The 26,487-nt window shown below is 42.2% G+C and overlaps 1 protein-coding gene across 1 annotated transcript in view; it reads left to right on the forward strand.

The window, feature by feature from the left end:
- FAT4 (FAT atypical cadherin 4) overlaps positions 1-26,487 on the forward strand; it is a 151,413-nt gene that overhangs the window by 65,810 nt on the left and 59,116 nt on the right. The window contains exons 2-5 of the mRNA XM_075709408.1: positions 12,017-12,148; positions 16,240-16,501; positions 19,040-19,390; positions 24,730-25,652. Of these exons, the coding sequence (XP_075565523.1) occupies positions 12,017-12,148; positions 16,240-16,501; positions 19,040-19,390; positions 24,730-25,652 (1,668 nt within the window). The remainder of the gene's footprint in view (positions 1-12,016; positions 12,149-16,239; positions 16,502-19,039; positions 19,391-24,729; positions 25,653-26,487) is intronic.

The following is a 26,487-nucleotide window of genomic DNA, read 5'->3' on the forward strand; positions in this document are numbered from 1 at the left end:
GCTGGCATGGCAGCCTGGCCTTTGTTATATGGATGCATACATACACACACGCACAAGGGTGCCATATGCATTTAGAGCAGCTTATGGTCCTACTTTACCCTACTTTATGTTGGATATTAGGAAAAATTTATTCACGTAAAGGGTAGTCAAGCATTGGAACAGGCTGCCCAGAGAGGTGGTGGAGTCACCATCCCTGGAAGCGTTCATAAAACGGGTAGACGTGGCACTCTGGGACATGGTTTAGTCTAGTCTACCCTTGACTGGTTTAGTGTGGACTTGGTAATGTTAGGTTAATGGTTGGACTGGATGATCCTGGAAACATTCCAGGTCAGGTTGGATGGGGCTCTGAGCACCCTGATCTGGTTAAAGCTGTCCCTGCTCACTGCAGGGGGTTGGGCTGGATGGCCTCTAAAGGGCCCTTCCAACCCAAAGCATTCTATGATTCCATGATCTTAAAGGTCTTTTCCAACCTAAACGATTCTATGATTCTTAGTGCCAGTCCGACTGTGCGTTGGTCCCACTGGTTTGCCATTTCTGGGCAGACCTGGGAGAGGTCCTAGTAGGTTAGTTGGTCCTACTGAGTTCAAAATAACTTATTCGAACAATCAATCTCTTTTTTTAAACTGTACAAATATTGACTGAGCTACACATGTAACTCATTTACCAGTACTGACAAAATAACCTGTATTTCGTTATGCTTTTGGTGGCAAAGGGGGGAAAAAACATGACTGCTTGTGGCATTTCTTATAATTTTTGTTCCTTGTACCACTTTGATGTTCATCTCCCGTTTATTGTGAAGCTGGATTATTTTGGATTTCCATGTATGTAATTATGTATGTTTTGATGTGTGTTTTAAAATCAGCATGCTGTTGCTTTCTTAAATTAGCCAAGGTTTGAGTAGTGCGTTCCTTAACCCAGTCTTAATTCCCTCTGTTGCATGGGAGACTGTGCCTCTTTTTAGAGAGCAGTAAATGATGTAGCACTTAAACAATTACTTAAAAATACTGATTTCAGGAAGAGTGGGAATGGCAACGTGGCTTGTTTTGCCTTAGAAAAAAATTTTTTTGTGTTCTGGCTTTTCAAACAACAGAATCAGCCGCCAAAGCTCCACTCATCGTTGTTGCACCCCATCTTCAGCGAGCCTTTGCAGGTGTTTCGGGACTGGGAGCAAAGGTACCGATGTCCTGTCCTGGCTAGTGGCCTTCTGCCGGTCGGCAGTAGTCGTCCCCTTTGCCAGAGGAATGCTGTCAGTCTTGGCTGTGTGCGTGTAGCACACCCGAGCAATAAATAATCAGGAATCGAAATGTAGCCTGAATTGTTTGCTTTACTTGCCCTTTCTCAAGATTTTAATATCCGACCCTTCCTTTCCCTGCGCCCCGGGGCGCGTGATGCAACATCGTGACAAATCTTTGCCCGGAGTGACCTGACAGGGTATCTGAGCACGTGAACGGCTCGGTTGAAGTGGAGGGAGTCAGCCTGGGGAGCCCAGAGAGCACCTTTGCTTCTGACTTTAGACCAGGGAGCCGCGGAGCGGCAGGGGCGAGCGCCCGGCTGCAGTGCTTATTTCATTAATGGCTGCGTCAGGATAGCGCTCGTCTCCCCTTCTGTGATGTATGGTGTGCATGCGAGGAGTAAGTGCTGCAAGTAACAGTTTCTGAAGTTAATTTCTGTATGCTGCTCTGGTGTTTATTCATCTGTTTCTGTGAGCGTGTAGAGGGACACGATTTATCAGCCACACGTGTTTGCTTATGGGCTCATAATGCCATTTCCTATGTCTCTGGTTTTAATGAATATTCTGCCCAGGTACTGACGAATCCCTAGCATGAATGGATAAATCATGCTGCATGTCTGCTAAAAGTGATATTTGCAGTGCTCTCACAGGAACGAGCCATTTCTTTTCAGTGGCGGTATCATCTGGACTTTACCGAAAAGTTGGATGTAACAACAGTAGGTAACGCGTTTCCAGACAATGCCTTATTGTCTGCATAGGCGAGCGCAGCCTGGATGCATACCTACTTAGAATCAAGATTAAATTACCAACCTTTTTGGCATTTTTATGTAAAATGTTCTTTATTATGGTCTTCTCATAGCTAAAGCATGAGTCACTTGCAAGCCATAATAGATTTTGGCTATGCTGCATGATGAAGTGTTCTGGATGCAGTGAAACATTTAATCAAGACTCCAGGCAGTGCAACTCCCAGTGGTGACCTTAAGAAAAAAAGAAAAAAAAAAAAAAAAAAAAAAAAAAAAAGGGAGAGAAAGAAGAAACAAATTATGGCAGCTTTTCTTTGCAGCACTAAGTTGGGTATTTGTTAGAGGCAACACAGGAAAGTGACATCTTTTTAATTTTAAATAACGATGAAAGCAGATTTACACCGGATTTAGGCTGGATATAAGGAAGACATTTTTTACAATGAGGGTGGTGAAACACTGGACCATGTTGCCCAGAGAGGTGGTAGATGCTGTATCCCTGGGAACATTCAAAGTCAGGCTGGACGGGGATCCAAGCAACCTGATCTAGTTAAAGCTGTCCCTGCTCACTGCAGGGGGGTTGGGCCAGATGACCTCTGAAGGTCCCTTCCAACCCAAATCATTCTATGATTCTATGATTTTTCTGATAGTGTCAGTTAAATCACTGAGTTTTTGAAAGCACTCTGATCTGCCAGCATTTTTTAGAAAATATTGATGCTTTATAAAAGGGAGTTGGTTGCAAAACATCTAATTGCCTTACTAAACTGTACTTTACAACATGATTTTAACTCCAGGAAAGTTACGCAGTGTTAAAATACTGGAATTAGAGTCCACAGATTAAAATTACCTGAGAAATTCCAGCATTGCCTATAAATCTTATTGATCATGTTTCCATGCATGTTTATTTAATTGAGAAAATGAAACATTGACAAAATGCATTGAGCCCTAAGTTTCCAAACAATTTCAAGGCTGGTAATCAGTAGTAGTTCCTAATTGTGTTGAGGGAAAAGGAAATGTTGCTATGATCAGTATTCTAGATGGGCTCAAACCGTTGTCTTTTGCTGGGTCGATATTTGATCTGCATTGGGGTGGCTGGAGTGGGCAGTCGTGTAGCCCAGGACAACTTTCACATTCTCTCTTTCATTAAAGTACTCTTGAGCTCAGACATTGAAATTAAGTCTTGTGCCCTGGTCTCCTTCTGTGGAGAGATCCTAAGTGTCTCTAAGGCCTAAGTGTATGGCTGACACATCCATTTATTGCCTAAGCGCTTGTCACCGTCACCTACCATTAGGGACTTTGCCTGAAATGTACTAGTAGGAGTTTGGATTATATTCACTACACTGATTTTTTTTTTTTTTTTCCAAAGGTGTTACCCCAAAACTCAAAGATCAAGCGACTGCTGTTGCCCCTGGACATTCAAACTTGTCTTTTGTTTGTTTGTTTGTCCAAACAGTGCCTTTTTAGAGGTTTGTGGGGTTTTTTTCACATTTTCGCTCCAGCTGCAATCTTCCCACTGTTAATAGTGGGATTCTTAACAACTTTGTATTTCTATTTAACAGGTTTGCTGGCCTGCAGCACAATAGACTAATGTGATTTTTATTGTGCTAGCATGCACTGGGATTGTTTGCCTCCTGGAAAATGGGATATTCAGATGCCTCATTCAGCCTCTGAGCAAAAGCTATTGCCTTGTCCCAAGACATTTTCTTTATAAATGGGCTTTCCATCTTTTTGTGGAAATTGTAAATATACATGGTCTGTAGTTCAGGTTGTCCACCTTCCTGAGCTCTGCTAATATTGGTTATCCAAGTAATCTTAAAAGATAAGTGTTTATTTTTTACCCCCATGCTTACTGTTTCCCAATATTTTAGTTAAAGCGAGGTGGGAAACTGGTTCAGGGTAGCCTATGGATTTTTATCATTATTAGAAACATTATTTTAGAGATTTTCTAGGAATCTCAAGATACAGATATAGATTTTTTTTTTTAAAGGATTTTTCTTCTTCTGTTTCTGGAAATGCATTTTTGCTTGCTTGTACTCTGATACTTAACTTTCTGTTCCCTTGCCTTCACGATTTGGAGGAAGCACGCACACACTGGCCCTGCAAACACTTAGTATAACCATAACTTCACTGATGTGAGTAGCCAATATGATTACTCACACCAATAAAAAAGGAAACTACATATACATGTGTGTTTTTCAGGATTAGTGAAGCATTGTTTGCTGGATGAACAAAAAGGCCGAAGTGTTGGAGGCAGGAGAAAAATGACTAGTGTTGGCTAGGTTCTTCAGTTAGTTACAGGGATGTGATAAATTAATAGTTGAATTTTTCTCTTTTATCATCATGGATTATATTATTTAGAATATTTACCATGGGATGGGGACTAGAATCCTTTCACTTTTATTCTGTAAAAATTGATAACGCACTGCCACAGTCTCCAGCAAAGAAGAATAAGGCCCTTAATTTTTTTAACATGAAGGCTCATGTAATGGCTTAAGCATAAACAAAAGTTTTCTGGGCAATGTGTGCCAATGCTGCCTGTAGATTATTAGATGGTATCTCTTGACAGAGGCAGTGAACATCACGGCAGCAAGCAAAGGGAAGAAGAATGACTCAACAATGTATAAATTGAAAGAAAAGCTGTTCCCTTTCCACTCTGTTTGATCTTTAATCAAATAGCTGTAGTGTTTGAAGAAGTATCGAACGCGTGAGACATCTGGGAGTTCCTTTCTTCTTAGCTCGTGTTGTATCTATAGATCTCTGATTGAGCATGTAGCATGGCAAGAATTGTTGCACATGTTTTTGGACTCCCAGTGAAACTTGCTGCTGCCACATGAGCTCGTTCCAGTTTCCTGTGGCATCTTTTTTTTCCCCTTCGTTTTCGTTCAATAGATGGAAGAACTTTAGAAAAGTATTCTATCTATAAACCCTCCTCACCTTGAAATAAAAGAAAAAGAAATGTTAATAAGTGTAATAAAACAGAGGGATTAGTTCTGGCCAAATGAGCCCATTGGTTTGTAGGTGTTATGATCGGATAGAATTTGGCACATTGCCTTCCAGTGCAATGTTTTATTTTACATACCTTTGTAGCTCATAAACCCAGTAAGTTTGGGCACTAAAATAATTTCTTGTTCCAGAATAAAACTCTCATGTTAAGCTTTTTATGTTGAGTGTGGAATTTGTCTAGCCTCTTCAGTAATAGTTGTCTGGGGTACTAGTACTTTTGAAGTGGGTTGGTTCTTTTGCTCTAAAAAATGAAACTTCATCTTTTAGCAACTGTTTCTTAATTCAACAATTATTTTGAATAAGTGTAAGAATAGACTATTCAAATGCAAAATCGTATTCATTTTGGTTGACGAAAAAAATAACCCTTTTTCCTTGGTTTCCATCATAATGGAGTTTCTCCTTGGCCCCTCAAAATCAATTGTTTTCAGAACCATGTACAAAATATGAAGCTATTGAAAACTTTATGCTGCAGCATCACTCTTTTTAAAGAGTCTCTTTCACATAGACTCCTCATAAATGCCATCAGTCAATTCAAAGAAGGTAATTTCTACTTTCTTCAAAGTAAAGACAACATTTTGAAACAACAGTGAGTTTCCCAGTGACTTCTTGTGTTCAGGTTCATGTCCTAAATGCTTAAATAGATACTGTATGCTTTATGAAGTGAGGTCCTGTTATGATTCCTTATATCTGTTAAGACCTGAGGTTTGTCTGAGTGGAGAAAAGAACTCTATTTTTTCTTACATTTGCATTTAAAGTAAATTGAAGCAAAACTGTTTGAGGTGAGTGCTGCCATGCCTCAATCTGTTCTGAATGTGTTCATGGGGAAAAAACACAAGAGGCTAATTTGAGCAGCAAATAAGAATCTTAACAATATCAAGGTAATTAATACTTCCTCGGCTTTGAAAATGTCTGTGACAGCAGGCTGCAGCAATCAAATTGTTGCGGATGAGTTGACCATCTGTAATAGCGGTGGGGGCATGGCGTTACTGTGAGAATGTTACTAAGCCTGCAGAATGAGAAATTTGATTCAGACATGGGGAAATTTGTGGTATTGTTTCACTCACTATTTTTGCTAATCTCTGTGGCTTGTTATATGTCTGTATTTTTGCATCTGAGTTTAATATAGGTTGAATCAAACATAAACACAAAGAAAGAAAAAAAAACACTCAAAGATAGTTTGCATAGAAATGGATATGTAAAATTATTGTGTTTATTTTACAAGGCATAGTAAATAAGCAACATGTATTTTTCTGCAGAATAAACTGTGAGGGAAAGCTTTAATTTTTGGTCTTTTTCCTAGATGCATTACATGTGTGAGGGAAAAGCATTATTCTAGAATTTATACAAAAGTAGAGTAATTTTGTGGAGATTTACGCGCACGTGGATAGAATAAAGCTTTCTGATTTTTTCATTTCCCCTTCAACAAATAAAGCAAGGCAATATTTTGAATCTATTCATCAGTTTTCTATCACAGTACTAACAGATTTAGAAGTGTCTGTGACTATTTATGTTCCCATGGCTTCCGCAGAAATTCAAGGCTGTTTTTGATCAGAGACTGGCCATAGTGCGGTACTTTGAGCGGTCCAAGGAACCCTCTCAGGTGACTGGTTTGTGTCTCTGGCTTGCATCCTAGAGTCACATTGACTGATGGGTTTGAGGTCAGGCAAGACTATTCCCCATGTTTGGTGGTTATCACTTTCTATGTAGCCTGGGCATGTTGCTTCCTACAGTCGTACAGAGGTTGACACCTAATGGTTCCACCCTATTCCAGGGACCAAGGGTTGGACAAATCCCTTAAGCTCCCTTTCTTTCCTTCCTGTGGCATATTTCAGGTTTTGAGGCCTTTGCTTTCTTAGATACTTATTCTTGTACTTGCTGTTGTCCTTGGTGGGTGTTTTGCCATCGGTGCAAGCTGAGAGCACAGCACATGTTCTGTAGACCCTTCTGAACATGATGCCCATGGTACGGACAGCCGGTAATACTGCCATGACCACCTTGTCTTGACTTCATTAAGTCTGAGGCAGAACTGGTAGCATATGATATTAATCAAACCGTGTATTTCAAGAATCAGAGTGACACACATTGATACCTTCATGCAAATGTAATGTGGGATTAGAAAGAGAGAGGCAGTTGGTTGGGGAGAGATTTAGTTTAGATGTTTGATTAAGGCTTTGTGGATTTTTTCCTTCTTCCTCCCCAGTAAAGATGTGATGAGATATGCTGAAATCTTCCAGTGCCCTGTGGCAATGAAATACTTTGTGGTTGTGGTTGTCCTGTGAGTTTCTGCTTGGGGGTGGGTCTTCTGAAATAATTTCAAAGTGAAATTAATTTCTGAACTCCAGAATAGAAGACTGGATATTCAGTTTACACCCAAACTCGTTCAGGTTGTATACTTTCTTAAATGAGGCCTTTGGCATAAAACTTAATGGACTCTCTTGTTTTGGGGAAAATGTGAAGATATTTTCTCAAGTCTTTCTCAGAGATGTTACTTGAGTGAAATTTCTGCAAATGGGCACATACCAAGATCTTATTCCTTGGGTTTGCAATACTGTGTGTAAGCTGAAGTAATAAGTTATAGCAGAAATAAAAAGATAGCTTTACACAGGGATGCTAATTAGACTTAGCCAACAGTAAATTATGAAGCAACATGCATTATCTAAGCCCTGTGGGTAAATAGTAAATCATGGTATAAATGCTCTTTTAAAATATTGTGGTCTCTCTCTAAAAATGTCTCTTCCTTATTTGAGATTTTCTTATTTTTCCACCATCTAAAGCACGTCTTCAGTATAAAATACAGCGTCTTTGTTTACTTGTGAGCACATTTTTCAGGATAAAATTACTTCCTCTATTATTATTCTCCTCTATTATTTTTTTTTTCAGTTCTCTGGAATCTGACTTTATAATTAATTTATTTTGTCCCGCAACCCTTAGCCATCTGTATTCTTAGATTCTGACTATTTTACATTATGCAAGCTGTAGGCAATACACAGCTCCTAACCCAAAACCCCAGAAGCTGTCATATATTTTTCATGTGATTTTTACAAAGGGCAATCTCTCATCATGAAAATGGGTTCTGGTGCTGAAATGTCACCTGCAGCTGAAACATTAGCTGCACACGACATATGTGGTATGAATAAATAAATTGCAGAGCTGCGCAGCTGCTTTACCTTGGAACCGTATCTGGGGAAATGCTATGCTTTGAGCAGAAGAGCATACGTAGTTTGCTGTGCCAGTTCATGGGGCAGGACCCGCTTGGCAAGGTTACCTGGCAAAATCCTTCGTCTGTCATTTCTACCACGTCTCTCCCATTTCTGTGATTAATTGTAGCCCAAATGCTGCAGTCACCGGGAAAATCAATGCAGGCTGTTTTATTCTGTGGAAGTTTGTGTTTGGTTAGTTAGTTGTCAAATCCTTGCTTGTGATGCTCCGGTCAGTGCTTCTTGTGCCTCTGTTGTCAGGAAATTAAATCTGACGATAAAACTTCTTAGGTTAATCTGTCTCAGGCCATGAAGTGTTTTATGTACTGTTTGTGAATCATCAAAGGAATTAAATATGGTATAAATAAATAATGGCCTTCTATAAAAGGCCATGTAAGGCCTATAGGACCGGTGTTTTGTCTGCACTTCCAGCAGATATATCTATAGTATGAATGTAATATTTCCTCTGTTTTTAAAGACACTTCAGTTCTCTTTAATGCTGTGGAAAAGTTCTGGCAGGCTGACAGTAACAGTAACCTGCATTGGGCATAAATACCGAAGACAAACTGAAAAAAATAAAAGAAAAAAGCTCACTTACTTGAGGTGACTGAGGATATCTTAGGTCCCCAGGAGAAAGGTGCGTCCCTGTATGGCCTATATACTGACCAGAGACCAAAGTAGCCATAATGTTCGCAGTGGTCTAGATCTCTCCACCCTCTGAAGAAAGGTGAGGCCTCACCTGGAGCCCTGCGCCCAGCTCTGGGGCCCTCAGCACAAGGAGGACATGGAGCTGCTGGAGCGGGGCCAGAGGAGGCCACCAAAATGATCCGAGGGCTGGAGCCCCTCTGCTACGAGGCCAGGCTGAGGGAGCTGGGGTTGTTCAGCCTGGAGAGGAGAAGGCTGCGGGGAGGCCTTAGCGCGGCCTGGCAGTGCTTAAAGGGGGCCTGTAGGAAAGACGGCGACCATCTTTAGCAAGGCCTGTTGTGACAGGACAAGGAATAATGGATTTATACTAAAGAAGAATAGATTTAGACTGGATACAAGGAAGAAATTTTTTACAATGAGGGTGGCGAAGCACTGGCACAGGTTGCCCAGAGAGGCAGTGGAGGCCCCATCCCTGGCAACATTCCAGGCCAGGTTGGACGGGGCTGTGAGCACCCTGGGCTGGTTAAAGCTGTCCCTGCTCACTGCAGGGGGTTGGGCTGGGTGGCCTCTAAAGGTCCCTTCCAACCCAAAGCATTCTGTGATTCGATGAAGTCCTGTTGGAGAAACAAGGCTTATCAGGGAAACAGCTGAGCTCCTTGCAGCCTTCTTAGAAACATCCTCTGAAGCTGAAGAGATGACTGTGTGAGGATCAAATATACTCTCAGAGTATTTACATGTCTACAGCAATTTATATTTTCAGGGTCTTTGATGAAGAACAGTAGCATGACACACATGGAACATACTTGTTCCATCACGAAGTCTAGCACTGGTGGAAATGTTAGGCTTTCTGAAGCAGTTGCCTTTGGGAGGACAGAATGATGGAGCACCCTTCAGGATGTGGTCTCAGGAAGCCCACAGAGCCCGATAACCCCAGGGTACAGCCACCGGGAGCTCGAGGAAAGATGCAGCAAGCGAGCCCCGCTGACTCAGTTGCTCTGTGGGGACAGCCAAGCCCCTGTCGCTGAAGGGCTTATCTTTCGGAACGTCCTGGTGATCAAGTGTCAGGGACTGAAGGAGTTAATGCATCGAACATTGTGGTGAGGCAAGTTAAGGTCTGCAGAGAGACAGGTTGAGGTCTCCATAGTGATAAATTGGGGTCTGCACAGCACCACAGGTGAGAAGCGATTGATGGGGAGTTGGCAGGGAGCTGGGAGGCTGTCGGAGGACTCATGGTTTCGCCCTCTGATGGCCGAAGGCCGTGCAGGGTTCATGTGAGGAAGGGGCTCACCACCACCCGAAAGACCCCTCGCGACCACCACTGCCCCCTAGTAGCGCCTGTACAGAAGATGGAGAACATTCTGGAACAAGCCTCAAGGCAGACAAGACGAGAGGCAGGGCCTGGGCTATCAAAGACACAACTTCGAGGGGCCACGGGCACACCCCCACCGCCGGGGGACCCCGTGCTGCCGTCGGCCCCACTCCGGGCCGGCCTCCCCTGCCCGCTGCCAGCGCAGCCGGGGCCCCGGAGGGTGCCGCGTTTGTCGTCGGCATGGCGGGATACAAGGGTGGTGGTATCTCCCTCTCTCCTCTTTCTTCCTTTTCCTTTCCTTTTATAAGTATTTGGATTAGAACCCACGTTGCTTATTGTGGTGCTTTCCTGGTTCGGGTTGCCTCCTTATTCACGTAAACCATTGACCAAGTCTAAGACTAAGATTAGACCCAGCCGCACCTCGGGTCCTCTCTGGAAAGGAGTTTAGAAAGCATGGGGGTCTGTTCTGAACCTCGTGACTCAACAGGAGGGTCCCCTTCATCCCCTGCATATCATGGTGCTTTCCAAGTTCAGGTTGGTGTTTACTGTCAATAAAGTGTTTAATTGGTCGTTTGGTGCCGTTTCACCTTAATTTAGCCCAGGGGAATCACAGAACCTCCACGATCTTCTCTGGACAGTCCAGTTTGGGTCATGATATCAAGTCAGAATGGCTTGGCAGCTGGTGGTCTGTATGAAAACAAAATGAAAAAAGAAACTATTACGGCAGATGACTAGAAATAGTAGAAATCATAGACTTCAGATCATCAGAGATGTCTGCGTTGATTATATTTTCAAATAAGTGCAGGGAGATCCCTTGTGGATAATGGCATGGCAGGTACTGTAGTATAAATAATATTTTGTTTGTCAAACTAGGTATCTTCTTTAAGTCATCCATACCTTTGCCTGCCTCCCTATGCAACAGCCCTAGCTACCTTTCTCTACTCCTTGATAAGCAATAAGACCAACTTCCTTCAGCTACTCAGTTTTCTCCTTAGCGGGTCTTTAGAGTTTTGTGGCCATTTAATATTTTGGGTCCAAATCAAGATGGTTTGGGGTTTTTTTCCGTGATAAATGTAAGACAGTTGTGTCCTCTCTTTCTTTTTTTGAATATTACATGCCATACCCAGCAACAAGGGAAAACGGAGCTCTGCAGCTTTTTGAATTAGCATCAGCAGGGCAGCAATCTTGCTTAGGAAAAACTAGGAATGAATAACACACAATAGCCTTTCAGAAACTATCATTACTACTTGGAAAAGCATACAGAGATCGCATGTGAAAGGAACATTTGTTTAGGTGTGCATAGGCAAGGAGAGTAGATGCTAGTGGGTGCTTCTAAAGTAACGTTTACGTTTGCAATTAGAAGAGGGCTTTGAGAGAGAGAAAAACAGATTATTTTTTAAAAAAATATAAAGTGCAAGGGTGTTTTTTCCTCCCTCAGAAGGGAGAGTTGCCAATATATAAACATTTCAGAGAGAATTTTACACCACCTCATCTTTATGTCAGGCAGCATTTAATGGTTGAATGATCTCCTGCCCCGGGACTTGGCAGCTATCCTCCAGGGGCCGACTTTGAGGATTACAATGACAGTCTATCAGTGGATCTTTTCCAATATAAACTAGACTAGGACCATTTAAAATCAGTTGCTATCAACAAGTCAAATTAACTTTATTTATCTTAGAGGCTTTCCTATGAGTATTTTGTAACAATGTGGAATTTTAATATCTGGAGGGGCTTTTTCTATTGTTAGTGTGATTTGGGAATGTTCTAATTCATGTGATTAAGAACAATTTACCTGATTGCTTTCAAAATTATGTGATTTGTAACATTCAGATCCAATCAGCGTCTAACTCACAGTGCTCACACAACTTGTTCAAATTCCTGCTTTTTACAGGTGGAAATAACACTTCAGGATATCAATGACAACCCACCAGTATTCCCCACAGATATGCTTGATCTGACCGTAGAAGAGAATATAGGAGATGGATCTAAAATATTGCAGCTGACAGCCATGGATGCTGATGAGGTAGGAGCATGGTTTCATATTTGAATATCCGTACTAAAAATGCTATTCTGGAAATACGTGTTTTCACCTGTTCCCTTATTCCCTTCGTGAGAGCTTGGCCTTGGGAGTCATTGTGGTCATGCTTTAAATTGCGTTTGGCCCATTCCCAAAACTGCGTTTGGTATCATGGAGTCACACGCATGCAAACACACACGAGCAAGTGAGACAAATACTCTATTGCTTGAAGGCTGTGTACTGGTTTGTATATAATGAGTTAACATTTTCCTAACATCTCTTCATGAGCGGTTCCACTAATGGCAAAAAAATGCCCCACGTTTTGGTTTTAGATGGTGGTCTTCTTATCAGTCTCATCATACACCGTACCCGATGACTTGGCGAAGGTGCTGGACTGCCCAGCTTGTGAGAAAGATTTATTGGCATTCAGTTTAAGACCACAGCTTGAGATCTAAACTAAGTTTGAAGCAGAGATGTTGTAGTTGAGCCCAATTTCAAGGCATGCAATAAAATTCATGTGACGTGAGCCTTGGAGAACAAGAAAATGTTTGATAATGCCTGCTCACCCTTTGACTAGAACTACTTAATACCAATATTATCCTTTCCTAAAGAAGGTTTTATTTCACTAAAAAGAGGGGAAGAGAAATAATGCAAAAATACGTGCTCTGTATGTGAACCGATTTGCAAAATCATTTGCCTGCTTAGATTCATTACTGTGAAGACGCTGCAGCTAAAGAGTTTTTAAGAAACTAGCAAAAACCTTTGAGTAACTGATGTTAAACAGTTGGCCAGTCAGCTTAGTGAGGGATATTGCAGACTTGTTGTATGCGTCAGGCAAATATATCCACATATAATTTGATGTATTAATTTATTTTGGAAAGTTGTGAGACTGTTAATCATATTGTTTCATTCACTTGAACTGATTCTTTCCACTGGGGAAAGGCCTAAAAGTCAATATGAGCATGCAAAGAAGTTTGTGTTGTCATTAAAATATAGGGTTACACTTGACAACAACAAGCAGTTCTTGCATTCAAATAATAAGGTAATTCAACCCCCTCAGGAGAATTTTATTTCTGGCCTTTTTTGTGTTAGCTTGGTTAGTTGTCCTGTGATTCTTAATTGATGTACTTAATCTTACTACTACATGGGGAACCACTGCAACACCCTCAGGAACAGTACAAATGTGGTTATGAACTTTTTGTTCTTTCCTTTGTTTTCTGGTAGCAGCCTGACATACAGATGAAAAATAGGATTTTTGAAAGGTGCATATCTGTAACAAAAATTGTAGCTGTTTGCCTTTGGTTTAGGAAGACGTAGATATTGAACTACCACTCTCTGCTGTGATAGGGCAAACAGATACCTAAGATTTTAGTGATATATTATGCTCCAGCCTCTTCTTGACCATTCCTAAACTACACCTAATACATTATGCATTCTGAAGCTCTCCATCCAGTGGGAACTGATTTGTTACCTTAAAAAGATTGACTGATTTCTGTCTATAAAGGGATGATTTCAGTTTCCCTACTAGAACATTTGTAACTCAAACCCTTTACAAAGAGTCCAAGGTTTTTCAGCAGTGTGCAGTTTGAGGTCGACGTAATTGCCTTTCCCCCCATTCCCCATCCCTCTTTGAAGTTGAGGGCACAGTAAGCACTCCTTGTTTTTCATACGATATTCCTGCGACATTACGCTTTTCTGGCTTCTTTCTTTGCACATGCAACCCACATATGCAGCTCAGTAAAACAGCATGCTGCCTTTGCTACGTGCACGGGTACTCTCAGAATCAAAGTTTTAGCTTCAAAAGGGTGACAGAACCCTTAAAACTCATTGCTGAGTTGTGTCCGAGAACCCCTCTTACAAGTATTTTAAAATGATAGTATGAAGGCAGCAAATTTCAAACCCTTGTCTGTCATAATAAGGACATTGTAGAGATCTGAGAAAAGATGTAAAGACATTCTCTAGGTGCTAAGTGGTACCAAAGGCTTTAACAATTAAAACAGCTTCTAGCACTTTGCAACTTTTTGATGAAGTCAGTTGTCAGTGGGAAATTTCTATACAGCTTTTTAATAGGTTTCACATATCTGTATTTTGTTTTGCTTCTCACCTAGCTCATGTAAAGTTACCGGTTTGATTAATCCACTATCACTCGTGGCTGTGGTTTTAGCTGAGCTCTATTAGGAGGATGCTGGCTTGTCAAACAAGTGGTGCAGAATGTGGTCACCTCTGAAATCTTAAATTCTCATCAGATGTTTTTGCTAAGCTGCACAATTGCAGGAAAGCGTGTGACATCCCCCAGGTACACCTGAGCACACAGATGCTGTGTACGCTGAAGCACTGCATGCAGCTCGTCAGGCCTGGGCACCTGTAGAAGCTTGTTTTCTTTCTAAATTTCATTTTATCAGTTAGCTCAGTCTGACTGTTTGAAACAACACTCCAGAGAAAAAGTTTGGCACGAGGCACTCTCATAAGGTCAGGTGACTAACGCTTGTGTCATCTCACAGATACGAGCGGATGTTTATCTCTGTTAATTTGCTTTTTTAGGTGAGAGTGTTTGAAACGGCTATAGAATTCCTTTCTCCCTGATCTCTTTGATCTGTTGTTCACTGCAGAAGTGCCACTCGGGTGCCAGCAGCAGGTTTCATCTGTGAAACCAGAGCTCTGGCCTGGCACCAGAGGAGGGCACAGTAAATATCTGCTCACCCACCAAAATGCATTGCTGGGCATAGTCAGCGTGTGGGGTATAGGTACCTGTATCCGATGTTGGAGGTGACCAAACCTTCAGTGCCCTTAAGCCTGTTGTGGAAAAGGAAGGACGTGACCCCAGGAGCTTAGGTCTCTTTCTCTTTTCCCTTAAAGACCAACAGCGGTCCGCTGAGAATCAAAATTTATAGCTGAGTACTGGCTTTTGGGGGAAGTGTCACCCAAGGTGGTGCTGGGTGCTCTAGCCAGCCGCTTATATCCCCTGGACCACCCTCTGGCTGCAGCATCACACTGCACAACCCTTCCCCAGGAGCTGGATGAAAACAAAGCTCAGGTAGCATCCCTTTTTCTAGGAAACCTCAGTACGCCTCAGAGCTAAAACCTGTAAGGCGGATTGATTTTCTTGCTAACAGTCAATGATACAGACTGGATGCAGGGACTTCTCTCAGTGTTTGTGATGGGGTAGGGCTGAGGCAAAATGCACTCGATGTTTTTTGTGTCGATGTTTTTTGAATGGAAGTCTCCATGTTTTTTTCCCCCCACATTTTAATGTCAACCTTTAAGGGGGAAAAAAAAAAAGGTGATCATTTTTCTATGTAAAATTACTTTTCCTTAATTTCCCTTTTAACCAAAATCCTCAAAGTCCATATGAATCTTTTTTTTCCAAGGATGAATGACATTGACCCAAAAGAAAATGCTTTTGACTTCCAGCACAACCCAAGAGATCAGAACTATGATTTTAATGACACAAGATTTGTCACTTTGGGGCTGTTTATTTACAGGGATAACTATATTTCCATGCAGAAACTGGCCTTTGAGGGGCTGCTGCAGGCACAGCTCCCATGAGTTTCTCCTGACTGGGAGCTGCAGCTCCTGCCATGCGTGCTGGCTGGTGGAATTGCCACATGGCTGCCCCAGTCCTCCCTCCTTGCATCCCTCCCTCTCCTCCTCCCTCTATCCCATCTCCAAAGAGCAGGAAAGGCAGAGCTGATCCCACTGGCAGGGATTTAATTTAACCTTTGAACATAAAACAAGAAAAATAAACACTGATCCCTGTTAAGAGGGCAGATGTTACACTGCTCAGTGATACTGGCTTGAAATGAAAACAGGTATCAGAGCTTTATGGTATTGACTGGATGCAATCCTTCTATGAAGAGTGGAACAAAAAGTATCTGGGTAACCTTGTCATTTCACGTCTTGTAAATAAAAACTGCGTGTGTATGCATCTTTGCTGGGGGACTGAAGCAGGGACTGGGCAGGAAGGCTGTTTATTAAAGGAAACTGTTCTGAAAAATATTCGCCAAGTGCAGTTACTGGAACAATTCTTGTCTTACTGAAAATTATGATGTGGTTTTCCTGGCAAATAACTTGATTTGACCGCTTCTGTTTTTACTTAGGGAGCCAATGCCCTTGTCACATACACTATTATCAGCGGTGCGGATGATAGCTTCCACATTGACCCCGAGTCAGGAGACCTGATAGCCACGAAGCGCCTGGACCGGGAGCGCCGCTCCAAGTACTCCTTGCTGGTTCGTGCTGATGACGGCCTGCAGTCCTCAGACATGAGAATAAACATCACTGTTAGCGATGTTAATGACCATATCCCCAAATTCTCCAAGCCAGTGTATTCCTTCGACATCCCGGAAGATGCCACTCCAGGTAAATAGGAAATGGCCCTAAAATTGATTGAATTTTTTCATTTTTCCATCCAAAGGGACTTGAGGGGGACAGGGCAGCAGACCTGTCTCACTTGGCCAGGAGGCAGAAGATGCTGAAGGTTTCTATTGGATGGGGCAGAGAAACGGAGGGAATCACATCGTGCTGAAAGTCTGCTTGCTAGGAAATCTGTATCACTAGTGAGGTCAAATTTCTTTTCAATGGGAAATAGAGAAATGGTTGCCACTCAAATAAATCCTAGACGCACAATAGGAATTATGCCTGTACCCAATGGAAGCCTCTGAGTGTGACTACTTAAAGAATAGCAAACGGAAAAGTAGTAGGAGGAACAACTTACAGGATACAAGCAGTATAACCTATCATGAAAAAGAGGTAATGGTGATGCTAGTATTGATTTAGTGAGCCGTCTTCAGTGAATATCACTTACAGTACTTAATTCATCAAGTGTAGGATCACAAAATGGGTGACCACTGAGCAGCCAGTAATATACTGATTCCTTAATAATATTCCCTACATGCACTCAGTTACTAACCCTAACATCATACTTCCTCGATCTTACCTTTGACTCCTGTTTTTGACAAGGTGTTTGTAGAAAATGTAACCTTTAGATAATTAATCCTGGTTCCTAAACACTAATCACTGATCTCTTAAGTTGGTTTCTTCTTTTAAAGCTTGTTTCATATGCAAGAGCATTTTGATATTTCAAAGTTAGGTTGTAAGCTAGAAACTATTTAGACCGAAAAATGTTTTCAAAAGCTGTGCTATATGTCTCCAGATGAGAAATTAATATTTCTCGCAATAAATAGTTTCCAGTATTTTATACAGAGAGCTAGAATAAAAGCAGTATTTGCTGATACTAGTAACCGAAGCATCTTAGAAGCTTGTTCTAAAACGTGAATAAACAAAGGAGATGTAAATGACATGGTGATAGCTTTCAAGCTTTTATTAGGCCTGTGACTTAGAAGCATGGGAGGCTCAGCTTGGGACAACCAAGATTACCCCCATGCCTCCAACTTTTGCAGTCTGTCCCACAGTCCCAGTCCCAAAATTCAGTGGTGTTTTGCGTTAAAGGATTACAGTGCAATCAGCTGTGCCTCAGCAATCTGATCTGGAAGTAATCGAGACGTCTGTGTAGCGGGGGACAGTTTGGTTGCTGATCCCCAGCTCTGCTCTTCTCTTTTGTCACTCGGAGTCCTGGGGCTCAGTCTGTTTTAGCAGGAATAACCCTGGAAACGGTGAGCATAATTCCCTCCACGTTAATATGAGGCTTCTCTCTTTAATCATTTATGGGGTGTACATTTGTGCCTTATACCCGGCTGAGCAGTGATGGATGATGAAGGAAGAAACAGGCTGAGTTTATACCTGAAATGCTGCAGCTTCTCCTGTTCCATTCTCCAGCGGTCCCGAAAGAGCTGGCAGGCTCGTCCGGAGGGGACGCACCTCCAGGTTTCCCCTTTGGGGCTCTGCTCTCTATCCCAGAGAGTAATCCCTGTTCCCCTTGCAGTTTGGTGCCTGCAATTGGGAATTGCACCTTCCCTGGGCCTCAGCGAGGCGCTCTGCTGACCTCCCCTACCCCACTGTGCTGCAAACTCGCTGGAGGGCTGATAATCCCATCCAGCTTCGGGCAGCCTTCTTCACCAGTTAACGCGCAATCAGAAAGGTTAAAGCATGAGGTAATCAAAGGGATGTAAAACATACCAGCATATTCAGCTGGATTAAAGGAAGTCGTAGCACTGTTCTTCATTCTGATGATAAGCGGTTTTCATTGTCACGTTGCTCGAAAATAGTTAACTCTGCTGGAACGCATGCAATTCATCTGGTTCCGTGGAAAAGAAATTAGATTATTTACTTTCTTGGAAATGAGCTGATCTTACTTATAATTAGTGTTCAAAATACTAAAAAGTGACATTGATTTCCAAACTTTAGGAAGATAGGTCAGTCGTGTGAACACAGCTATGCAGAAATGAAAACAATGGCACAAATTCACAAGGAGTTGAATTTCAGAAAACAGTGAAGAACGGACCCCTATAAGGTTTCTAGTTTTCTAACCGCAGTTACCCTATGAAGGCGCTTTTTCAAAAAGTGGAGCTGGGATATTTGTTATGTACTGACATTTTGGTTTCTGCAGAAATATCTAGAAAGTTCAGAACTCATATTTGTCTGCAGGCAGGAGAGGGTCCTTTGAGTTGTAGAAAGAAAATACCTAGCGGCTAAAAGGTATTTTTGCCCCTGTTGATACCTAATCTGGACATGTTCCCATTTAAAGATAAAAACAAATATTCCTGGCCATTTCTTGGGGTTTTTTTTAGTAGCCCTTTAAAAGAAACATCATACTGAATACTGTTCCTTTCAGCTTTGAAAAACCTTTCATAGTAGTTAGTCATAAAATATTGAGGCTTGAATTTCTACTGGAGGATACCTCTTATTGTGCAGAGCTGCTTGATGATGAGCTGGCTCTGACCACGCCGGTGAGCTGCCTTTTGCGAGTGACTGATTTTGTTGTCCTATCATGCTGTGCAGGTTCCTTAGTAGCAGCCATTCTAGCCACTGATGACGATTCCGGTATCAACGGGGAAATCACATACACCGTAAGTGAAGATGATGAAGAGGGTATCTTCTTCCTGAACCCCGTTACCGGAGTCTTCAACCTGACTCGCGTGCTGGACTACGAAGCGCAGCAGTATTACATCCTTACCGTCCGCGCGGAAGATGGGGGAGGCCAATTTACTACCATCAGAGTGTACTTCAATATATTGGACGTCAATGATAACCCGCCAGTGTTCAGCATGACCTCCTACAGCACATCTTTGATGGAGAACCTGTCTCCAGGATCCGCGATTCTCAACTTCAGTGTCACTGATGCAGATGATGGTAGGCATTTCCTCATATTCTGTATCTCTGATGATAAGTATGTATTTCACCTTAGCAACATATTAGAAGGCCTAGTAGAAAAGGCAAATTAGGGCTATCCTTAGGATGCCATCATATGCTTAGATTCACTGCATGCTGTGGAAATAGAAGCTATTTTTCTCATATTTCACATTAGGTTTAAGTGGGTGGTTTTCTTCCTTATTTTTGTTCGTGATAAATTAAAAATATAGTCAAATACAGCTTTTAACTGCTGTTGTGGAAATGGGTTGCAGAGATATATTTTAGCCAGAGCATGCTACAGCACTTGAACACCATCATTTCTCCCCTGGTGCTTAGGTTACACGTTTAAATTAGACCTAAGTGTTCTTTCAGATTGTTTTTTTCTTAACGTTTATAATATATTCTAAATAAGGTTCTGGCAATATGAGACATCATCTGCACTCATCTTAAATGTACTGTAACTTTTAAGTGTACCATGAAGAGAACTGTGATCTACAGGCTATTGATAGTGGAGGTTAAAAAGCTGATTAAAAGAGATCGTGGGAAAATTTGTCATTAAAATAAGCTTTAATCCTGGGATTATTTATGGTATCTAGAAGGTGTTAATGTGTTGGAGTGTAAAAGACACAATCTTTATAGCTTGCTTAACTGTTTTGCCATACAATATATATCCAAGCAAGAATAATTATAGAATACGGCCATAAAATACATAAAAATTGTTCCATAACGTACTGCATTTTATTAAGTGTCCACAGACATTAGTCAATGTGACTTAATACAAAATTATTCATAACACCTGTAGTGACTTTACAGGTGAAGGTTATTTTTGTGACGTATTAAGCAACCTTGCCTCCTCTGAACTTGACACTGGCTCAGCAAAGCCCATGGAAATGTCTTGCACTGAAATGTGTGCTTGTGGTGGGTTGACCCTGGCTGGATGCCAAGTGCCCACCAAAGCCGTTCTGTCACTGCCCTTCTCAACTGGACAGGGGAGAGAAAATATAACAAAAAGCTCGTGGGTCGAGATAAGGACAGGGAGATCACTCAGCCATTACCGTCATGGGCAAAACAGACTCGACTTGGGGAAAATCGGTTTAATTTATTGCCAATCAAAACTGAGTAGGGTAATGAGAAATAAAATTAAATCTTAAAACACCTTCCCCCTGCCCCTCCCTTCTTCCTGGGGTCAACTTCACTCACGATTTTCTCTACCACTCCCAAGTGGTGCAGAGGGACGGGGAATGGGGGCTGTGGTCAGTGCATCACACGTTGTCTCTGCCGCTCCTTCCTCCCCAGGGGAGGACTCCTCACACTCTTCCCCTGCTCCAGCGTGGGTCCCTCCCACGGGGTGCAGCCCTTCGGGAGCAGCCTGCTCCAGCGTGGGTCCCCCGCGGGGTCCCCAGCCCTGCCAGCAAACCTGCTCCAGCCTGGGCTCCTCTCTCCATGGGGCCATAGCTCCTGCCAGGAGCCTGCTCCAGCGCGGGCTTCCCACGGGGTCACAGCCTCCTTGGGGCACATCCCCCTGCTCCGGCGTGGGCTTCTCCCCGGGTGCAGGGGGATCTCTGCTCCCCCGGGGGCCTCCATGGGTGCAGGGGCACAGCTGCCTCCATGGGCTGCACCAGGGGCTGCGGGGGAATCTCTGCTCCGGCACCTGGAGCACCTCCTGCCCTCCTTCGGCACTGACCTGGGCGTCTGCAGAGTCCTCCCTCTCACGTATTCTCACTCCTCTCTCCGGCTGCAGTTTTGTGTCCTGTTGGGTTTTTTCCCCCCTTTTTAACTATGTTATCCCAGAGGTGCTGCCACTGTTGCTGATGGGCTTGGCCTTGGCCAGCGGCGGGTCCCTCTTGGAGCTGGCTGGCATTGGCTCTATTGGACATAGGGGAAGCTTCTCACAGAAGCCACCCCTGTAGTCCCCCGCTGCTACCGAAACCTTGCCATGCAAACCCAATACAGTGCTTCAAGTGCAAAGCACCTACATGCTTCAAGGAATCCCAGTTTATGCATGTAAAATGACTGAGCTGATCAAGATTATTCAGTAACACAGGTTTTCCTCAGGAAATGCTGAGTTGCTGAACTCAGACATTTTTGTGGGAACATAAATTTTGTGCTGATGGATAGAACTTTCCATGGTAAAAATTGTGCAACTGGTTTTGAGATCAAACTGAGAAAGTGAGCGAGAAGAGATTCCATAAGATAAGCCAACAAGTCAGAAATTATAACTTGGTGATATTGGCTATTCTTGCATGGATGTCCCTTCCACCACTCTTCTTAAAGCTTTTATATTATGTAAACTAACTATAAATTGGAGGAGGAACTTGCGCTTGCATCATGCACGTCCACGGAAGGGATTGTTCCTTCAGAGCTGTAGTTAAATGGGTTTGTGTCTAATCTATCTCCTCTTCTATTTCTTATTTTCCTGTTAGGAGTACAATGCTTGGTTTCAAATCTTTTTCGAAGTTAATTTCACTTAACCATTACAGGTCTGTTTTCCTTTTCTCTTGCACCTCATACATTAATTTCCATCTGCGCACAGCGGACGCGAACTGTATCGTAGCACTGACGTATCATTTTACATTCATCATGCACTCAATTATCAAGGAAGCAAATGAGTATTTGAGGAGCAATGCAATGAAAAGTCAGATATCTTGCCTTTTATATTTTCTGGCACACTTACTTTTCTAACAGGCTGGATTTAAAATTATTGGGGTAGAAATTTCATTCCAAGAGCATGCCAGGTTGAGTTCCCCCATAGGACTGTAACTTCAGGAAATGTTATGATCTATTGGCATTTCTGTTTCAAGCCCAAACTTGTTATTCTGTGTCATCTTATTTTTATCTAGAGTACAGAAATAGCTAGTTCTATACTCCTCTACATGTGGCTCACAGATAACGCACTCAATGCACACAAATATAATTTTGTTGATTATTTATGTTACATGATCCCATAGTTTGAAGGAGCTCTGAAAAGACATTGTTTTATAGTGAGGTGTGCCTGTTGTTTTAGGATAAACACTGATAAAAGACAAAAACATGGTGATAGTGAAATTGCTACCATTTTCATTTTCTTGTTCGACACACCCCTTGGGAAACAGTAGCTGTTTATCTCAGCTTGAAGAGTTTCATATACAGATGCATAGTAGATATCAGCTACAGCTCTTGGTTATTCATAGGGCAATAAAGAACTCAGTTTCCTTAAACACATTCATTTTGAGATTCAGATTTTAATTTTTTCCACATTGAATTAACAGCAAAAATCTCAGGGCAAAGGACACACTTGTCTGTTTGTTTAAATGTATAGTAAGATATTCCTCCAGGCAAAAAAGGGTAGGATTTCCCAGCTAGACTCTACAGGTATTTACAGAATGTCGGGGGAAGTAGGATATCTTTTCTGTCTCATTAGTAAATAAATAAAAATAGAAACAAAACCCTTAAAAGACCATCATCATGAAATTGGTGGCTCCATGGCTGAGCTCTTACTCAGAGTTTTAGCAGATTACATAAACCCAAAGCTCAGTGAAGAGGATGCCCCTCCATTCTCCCTAGGAAAATCCCAGCTCCAAACCTGGGGAGAGGCGATGTATGAGGTGCACAATGCCAGCTTGGCATGCTGTGTTTAAAAACAAATAGTTCATTAAGTGGCAGTCCTGGCTCCACTGATACTTAGGCAACCCTCCTTCTGCTTCACAGTTTAATCTATATAAGCATTAGCAGCTTTGATACCTATGAGAATGCAGGACAAGGAATGAAAAGGTACATGGAGGTGAGATAAAGAAGAGCAAGCAGTAAATTTTATAGGAACAAACACCACCATAGAAAACACTGGGGGAAAAAAAAGAGTATTTTTAAAGTAATTTTCTTCTGTTAGATCTAATTCCTACCTATCTCTAACGTCAATTGACAAATATCTTGAATTGCCAGAAAGTACTTTACTGAAATCAGAAGACTTCATCCATACAATTAGGCATTTGAAAATACAGCTGAACAGAAAATGGACTAGCATTAAACTTTCACAGTGCTTCACTTGATCAAAGTAGTGTAGAAACACTAATATCTGGCATATAAATGTATTAATTCCTTTAATTGTGTTAAAAAATGTTGTCTTTCATGTTCGGTTATGTTTATTTTATAACTAAGTTCCTACAAGAGAAGAAGAGAGAGGGAAAGATGCCAATTAGAGTAGCCGCTGCGGGAAAGACAAGTAAGACTGGAGTTCCCAAGTCTGAGCATAATGAACAGCAGAGATTAATAAATCTAATACAGGAATAATTTTATTATCAGAGCAATTCAGTTGGAGGGAAAAGAGCTTCTGAGTAAAAATGACAAAATGCACAGCAAATGCAAAGCAGACAGCTTGGTTTCTTTGCATGAAAAAGCGAGTTTGAGTGGTTAATTAGTAGCAAATGGTCTGTTAATCTACTAACCCTAAATCACAGTCTTTATGACCCAAAACAAGAAAACAAAATTTTCAAAATTAATTAAAATAGGAGTAAGATACGTGTATATATGTACATGTGTGTGTATATATATATAAGAAGAAGACTCATTTTGATTAGGTGTTCCCAAAAATTAGTTGTTTAGAGTGAACTCTGGAGTTGAAGAGGTAACATACATTTGTTTTCTGTATGACATATTTAAGGTCATTTCACAGCCTTGTCAAGATTCAGAATGCATTTCCCTTACCAGAATTATAAATCTCTCCTTTGACCATAATTGCTAGTTATGTTTTGATCATAAGATGAGGGCTCTTCATCTGATATTTTGGAATACCATGCCATATATGGGAAGCATACCTCTCCGCAGTATTCACTCTTGGCTTGCTCCAGCTAGGCTTGGGAGTTTCTGGTTGTGGCTTTTTTATAATTGGGTGGAAGAATTCATGAAATAATTACATTAATAATAATGTTGCTTAGTTGAACTGGGGAGAATGGAGGAAAACAGCTGTTCAGTGAGCAGCAGAACTATTGAGTCTTGGTTTCTGAAGGAAAACTCTTCAAAACCTTTATCCCTAACCATTGTAGATAGGGAAAAATTGCGCATGTTGCCACCGTGCAGCTCCTGCTGAATGAAAGGCAGAGGTGAGCTCTGCCGGCTGTTGCCTGTGCGGCTGCTCCAGTTAACATCCTTCTCTCTCTCTCTTCAACTCTTGTCAGAAAATAATTATTTCAAAGGCTTCTGCTCCACTGTGAATCTTGGCTGAAATTAGCTGATGGATTCAAAAATGGTGATGAGGAGGCTGAACAGGCAGCAAAATTTCCATAGGAAATGAGGCCAGAAACATTTGTATCTAGGTCAGTGGGATAAAGTCACGTTCTCTACCTTTCTTCTCCCCATCCCACCAGGCTCCAACTCACAGCTGGCCTTCAGCATTGCGTCCGGGGACAGCGCGGGGCAGTTCGGCATTGACAACAGCGGGGTGCTGAGCATCAGGCAGCCTTTGGACCGGGAAAGCCAGTCTTTCTACAGCCTTGTCGTGCAAGTCCACGACATGGCCCTTCTCCCGGCCTCCAGGTACACAAGCACAGCCCAAGTTTCAATTATTCTGCTGGATGTGAACGACAGCCCTCCAAGCTTTATCTCTCCGAAGCTGACCTACGTCCCGGAAAACACGCCGATAGATACGATTGTGTTCAAAGCGCAGGCGACCGATCCCGACAGCGGTCCAAACAGCTACATCGAATATAGTCTGCTCCGGCCTCTGGGAAACAAATTCAGCATTGGCACTATTGACGGTGAAGTGAGGCTTACCGGAGAGCTCGACAGAGAAGCCGTGTCCAACTACACCTTGACTGTGGTAGCCACAGACAAGGGCCAGCCATCGCTTTCTTCGTCTACAGATGTGGTGGTCATAGTCCTGGACATTAATGACAATAACCCGCTTTTTGCCCAAAAACTTTATAAAGTAGAGGTGGGGGAAAATACTTTGACAGGGACAGATTTAATCCAGGTGTTTGCTACGGATGGAGATGAAGGTACAAACGGGCAGGTCCGCTATGCCATTGTGAGCGGAGATGCCAATAATGAGTTTCGGATTGATTCTGTGACAGGGGTGATAACAGTTGCCAAGCCTTTGGACAGAGAGAAAAAGCCCTCCTATACATTGACCGTTCAGTCAGCCGACCGCGGGAGCAGCCCGAGGACCGATACCACAACAGTCAGTATTGTTCTGAAGGATGTCAATGATTATATTCCCACATTTGAACTTTCTCCCTACTCTGTCAACGTCCCTGAGAATTTAGAGACGCTCCCAAAAGTTATTCTTCAGGTGAGTACATTCAGCAAATAAATATCTCCTACAATTACAAAAAAAAAAAAAAAAAGTTGCCTCTTGGCTGTAATCTAATGTGCAGTGGTTGTTGGCTTGTCTTCCTTTTTGTTTGTTTGGGTGAGGGTTTGTTTTTCTTGTTTGTTACCAAAAGTTTATATTATGCTTTGGAGTTTTGTTTGTGTTTTTCCTACCTACCTTCCCACATACACTGGGACTTTAAGAGTGTGCTCTATCTCTCATCTCAGTCTCAGCTTTCATGCAACAAACCTCTCAATCTGATCGTTGCCTACATGGGATGAGGCTCCGTGCCAAACCTTGAAAAAGCACTAAATGGATTCAGCCAGGAGGACATGTAACGCTTGCTTTGATACAGAACTCTTAGACTAGACATTAAAAAGAAGTTTTTTACAATGAGGGTGGTCAAGCACTGGAACAGATTGCCCAGAGAGGTGGTAGAGGCCCCATCCCTGGCAACATTCAAGGTCAGGTTGGACGGGGATCTGAGCAACCTGATCTGGTTAAAGCTGTCCCTGCTCACTGCAGGGGCGTTGGGCTAGATGACCCCTAAAGGTCCCTTCCAACCCAAAGCATTCTATGATTCTATGAACTCAGCCTATACCAGATCATCTGTGGTTTTCACTGAGCCCCAACACAGTCTTTACTGTATTTATGCTTGAGAAAAATAAGTAATCAACTATTTAATGTTTTCAAACTATTCTCTTAAGTCCATCACCACTGTGTTAAGTCATTTTTACAATTACACCTAATTTATACTAGTCGTTAAAGCATTTGGACTAATTCAATCCGTTAATTTGGATTATTGTCATAGAGA

This window comes from Pelecanus crispus, chromosome 4 (assembly GCF_030463565.1).
Source record: "Pelecanus crispus isolate bPelCri1 chromosome 4, bPelCri1.pri, whole genome shotgun sequence".
Taxonomy (NCBI): Eukaryota; Metazoa; Chordata; class Aves; order Pelecaniformes; family Pelecanidae; genus Pelecanus; species Pelecanus crispus.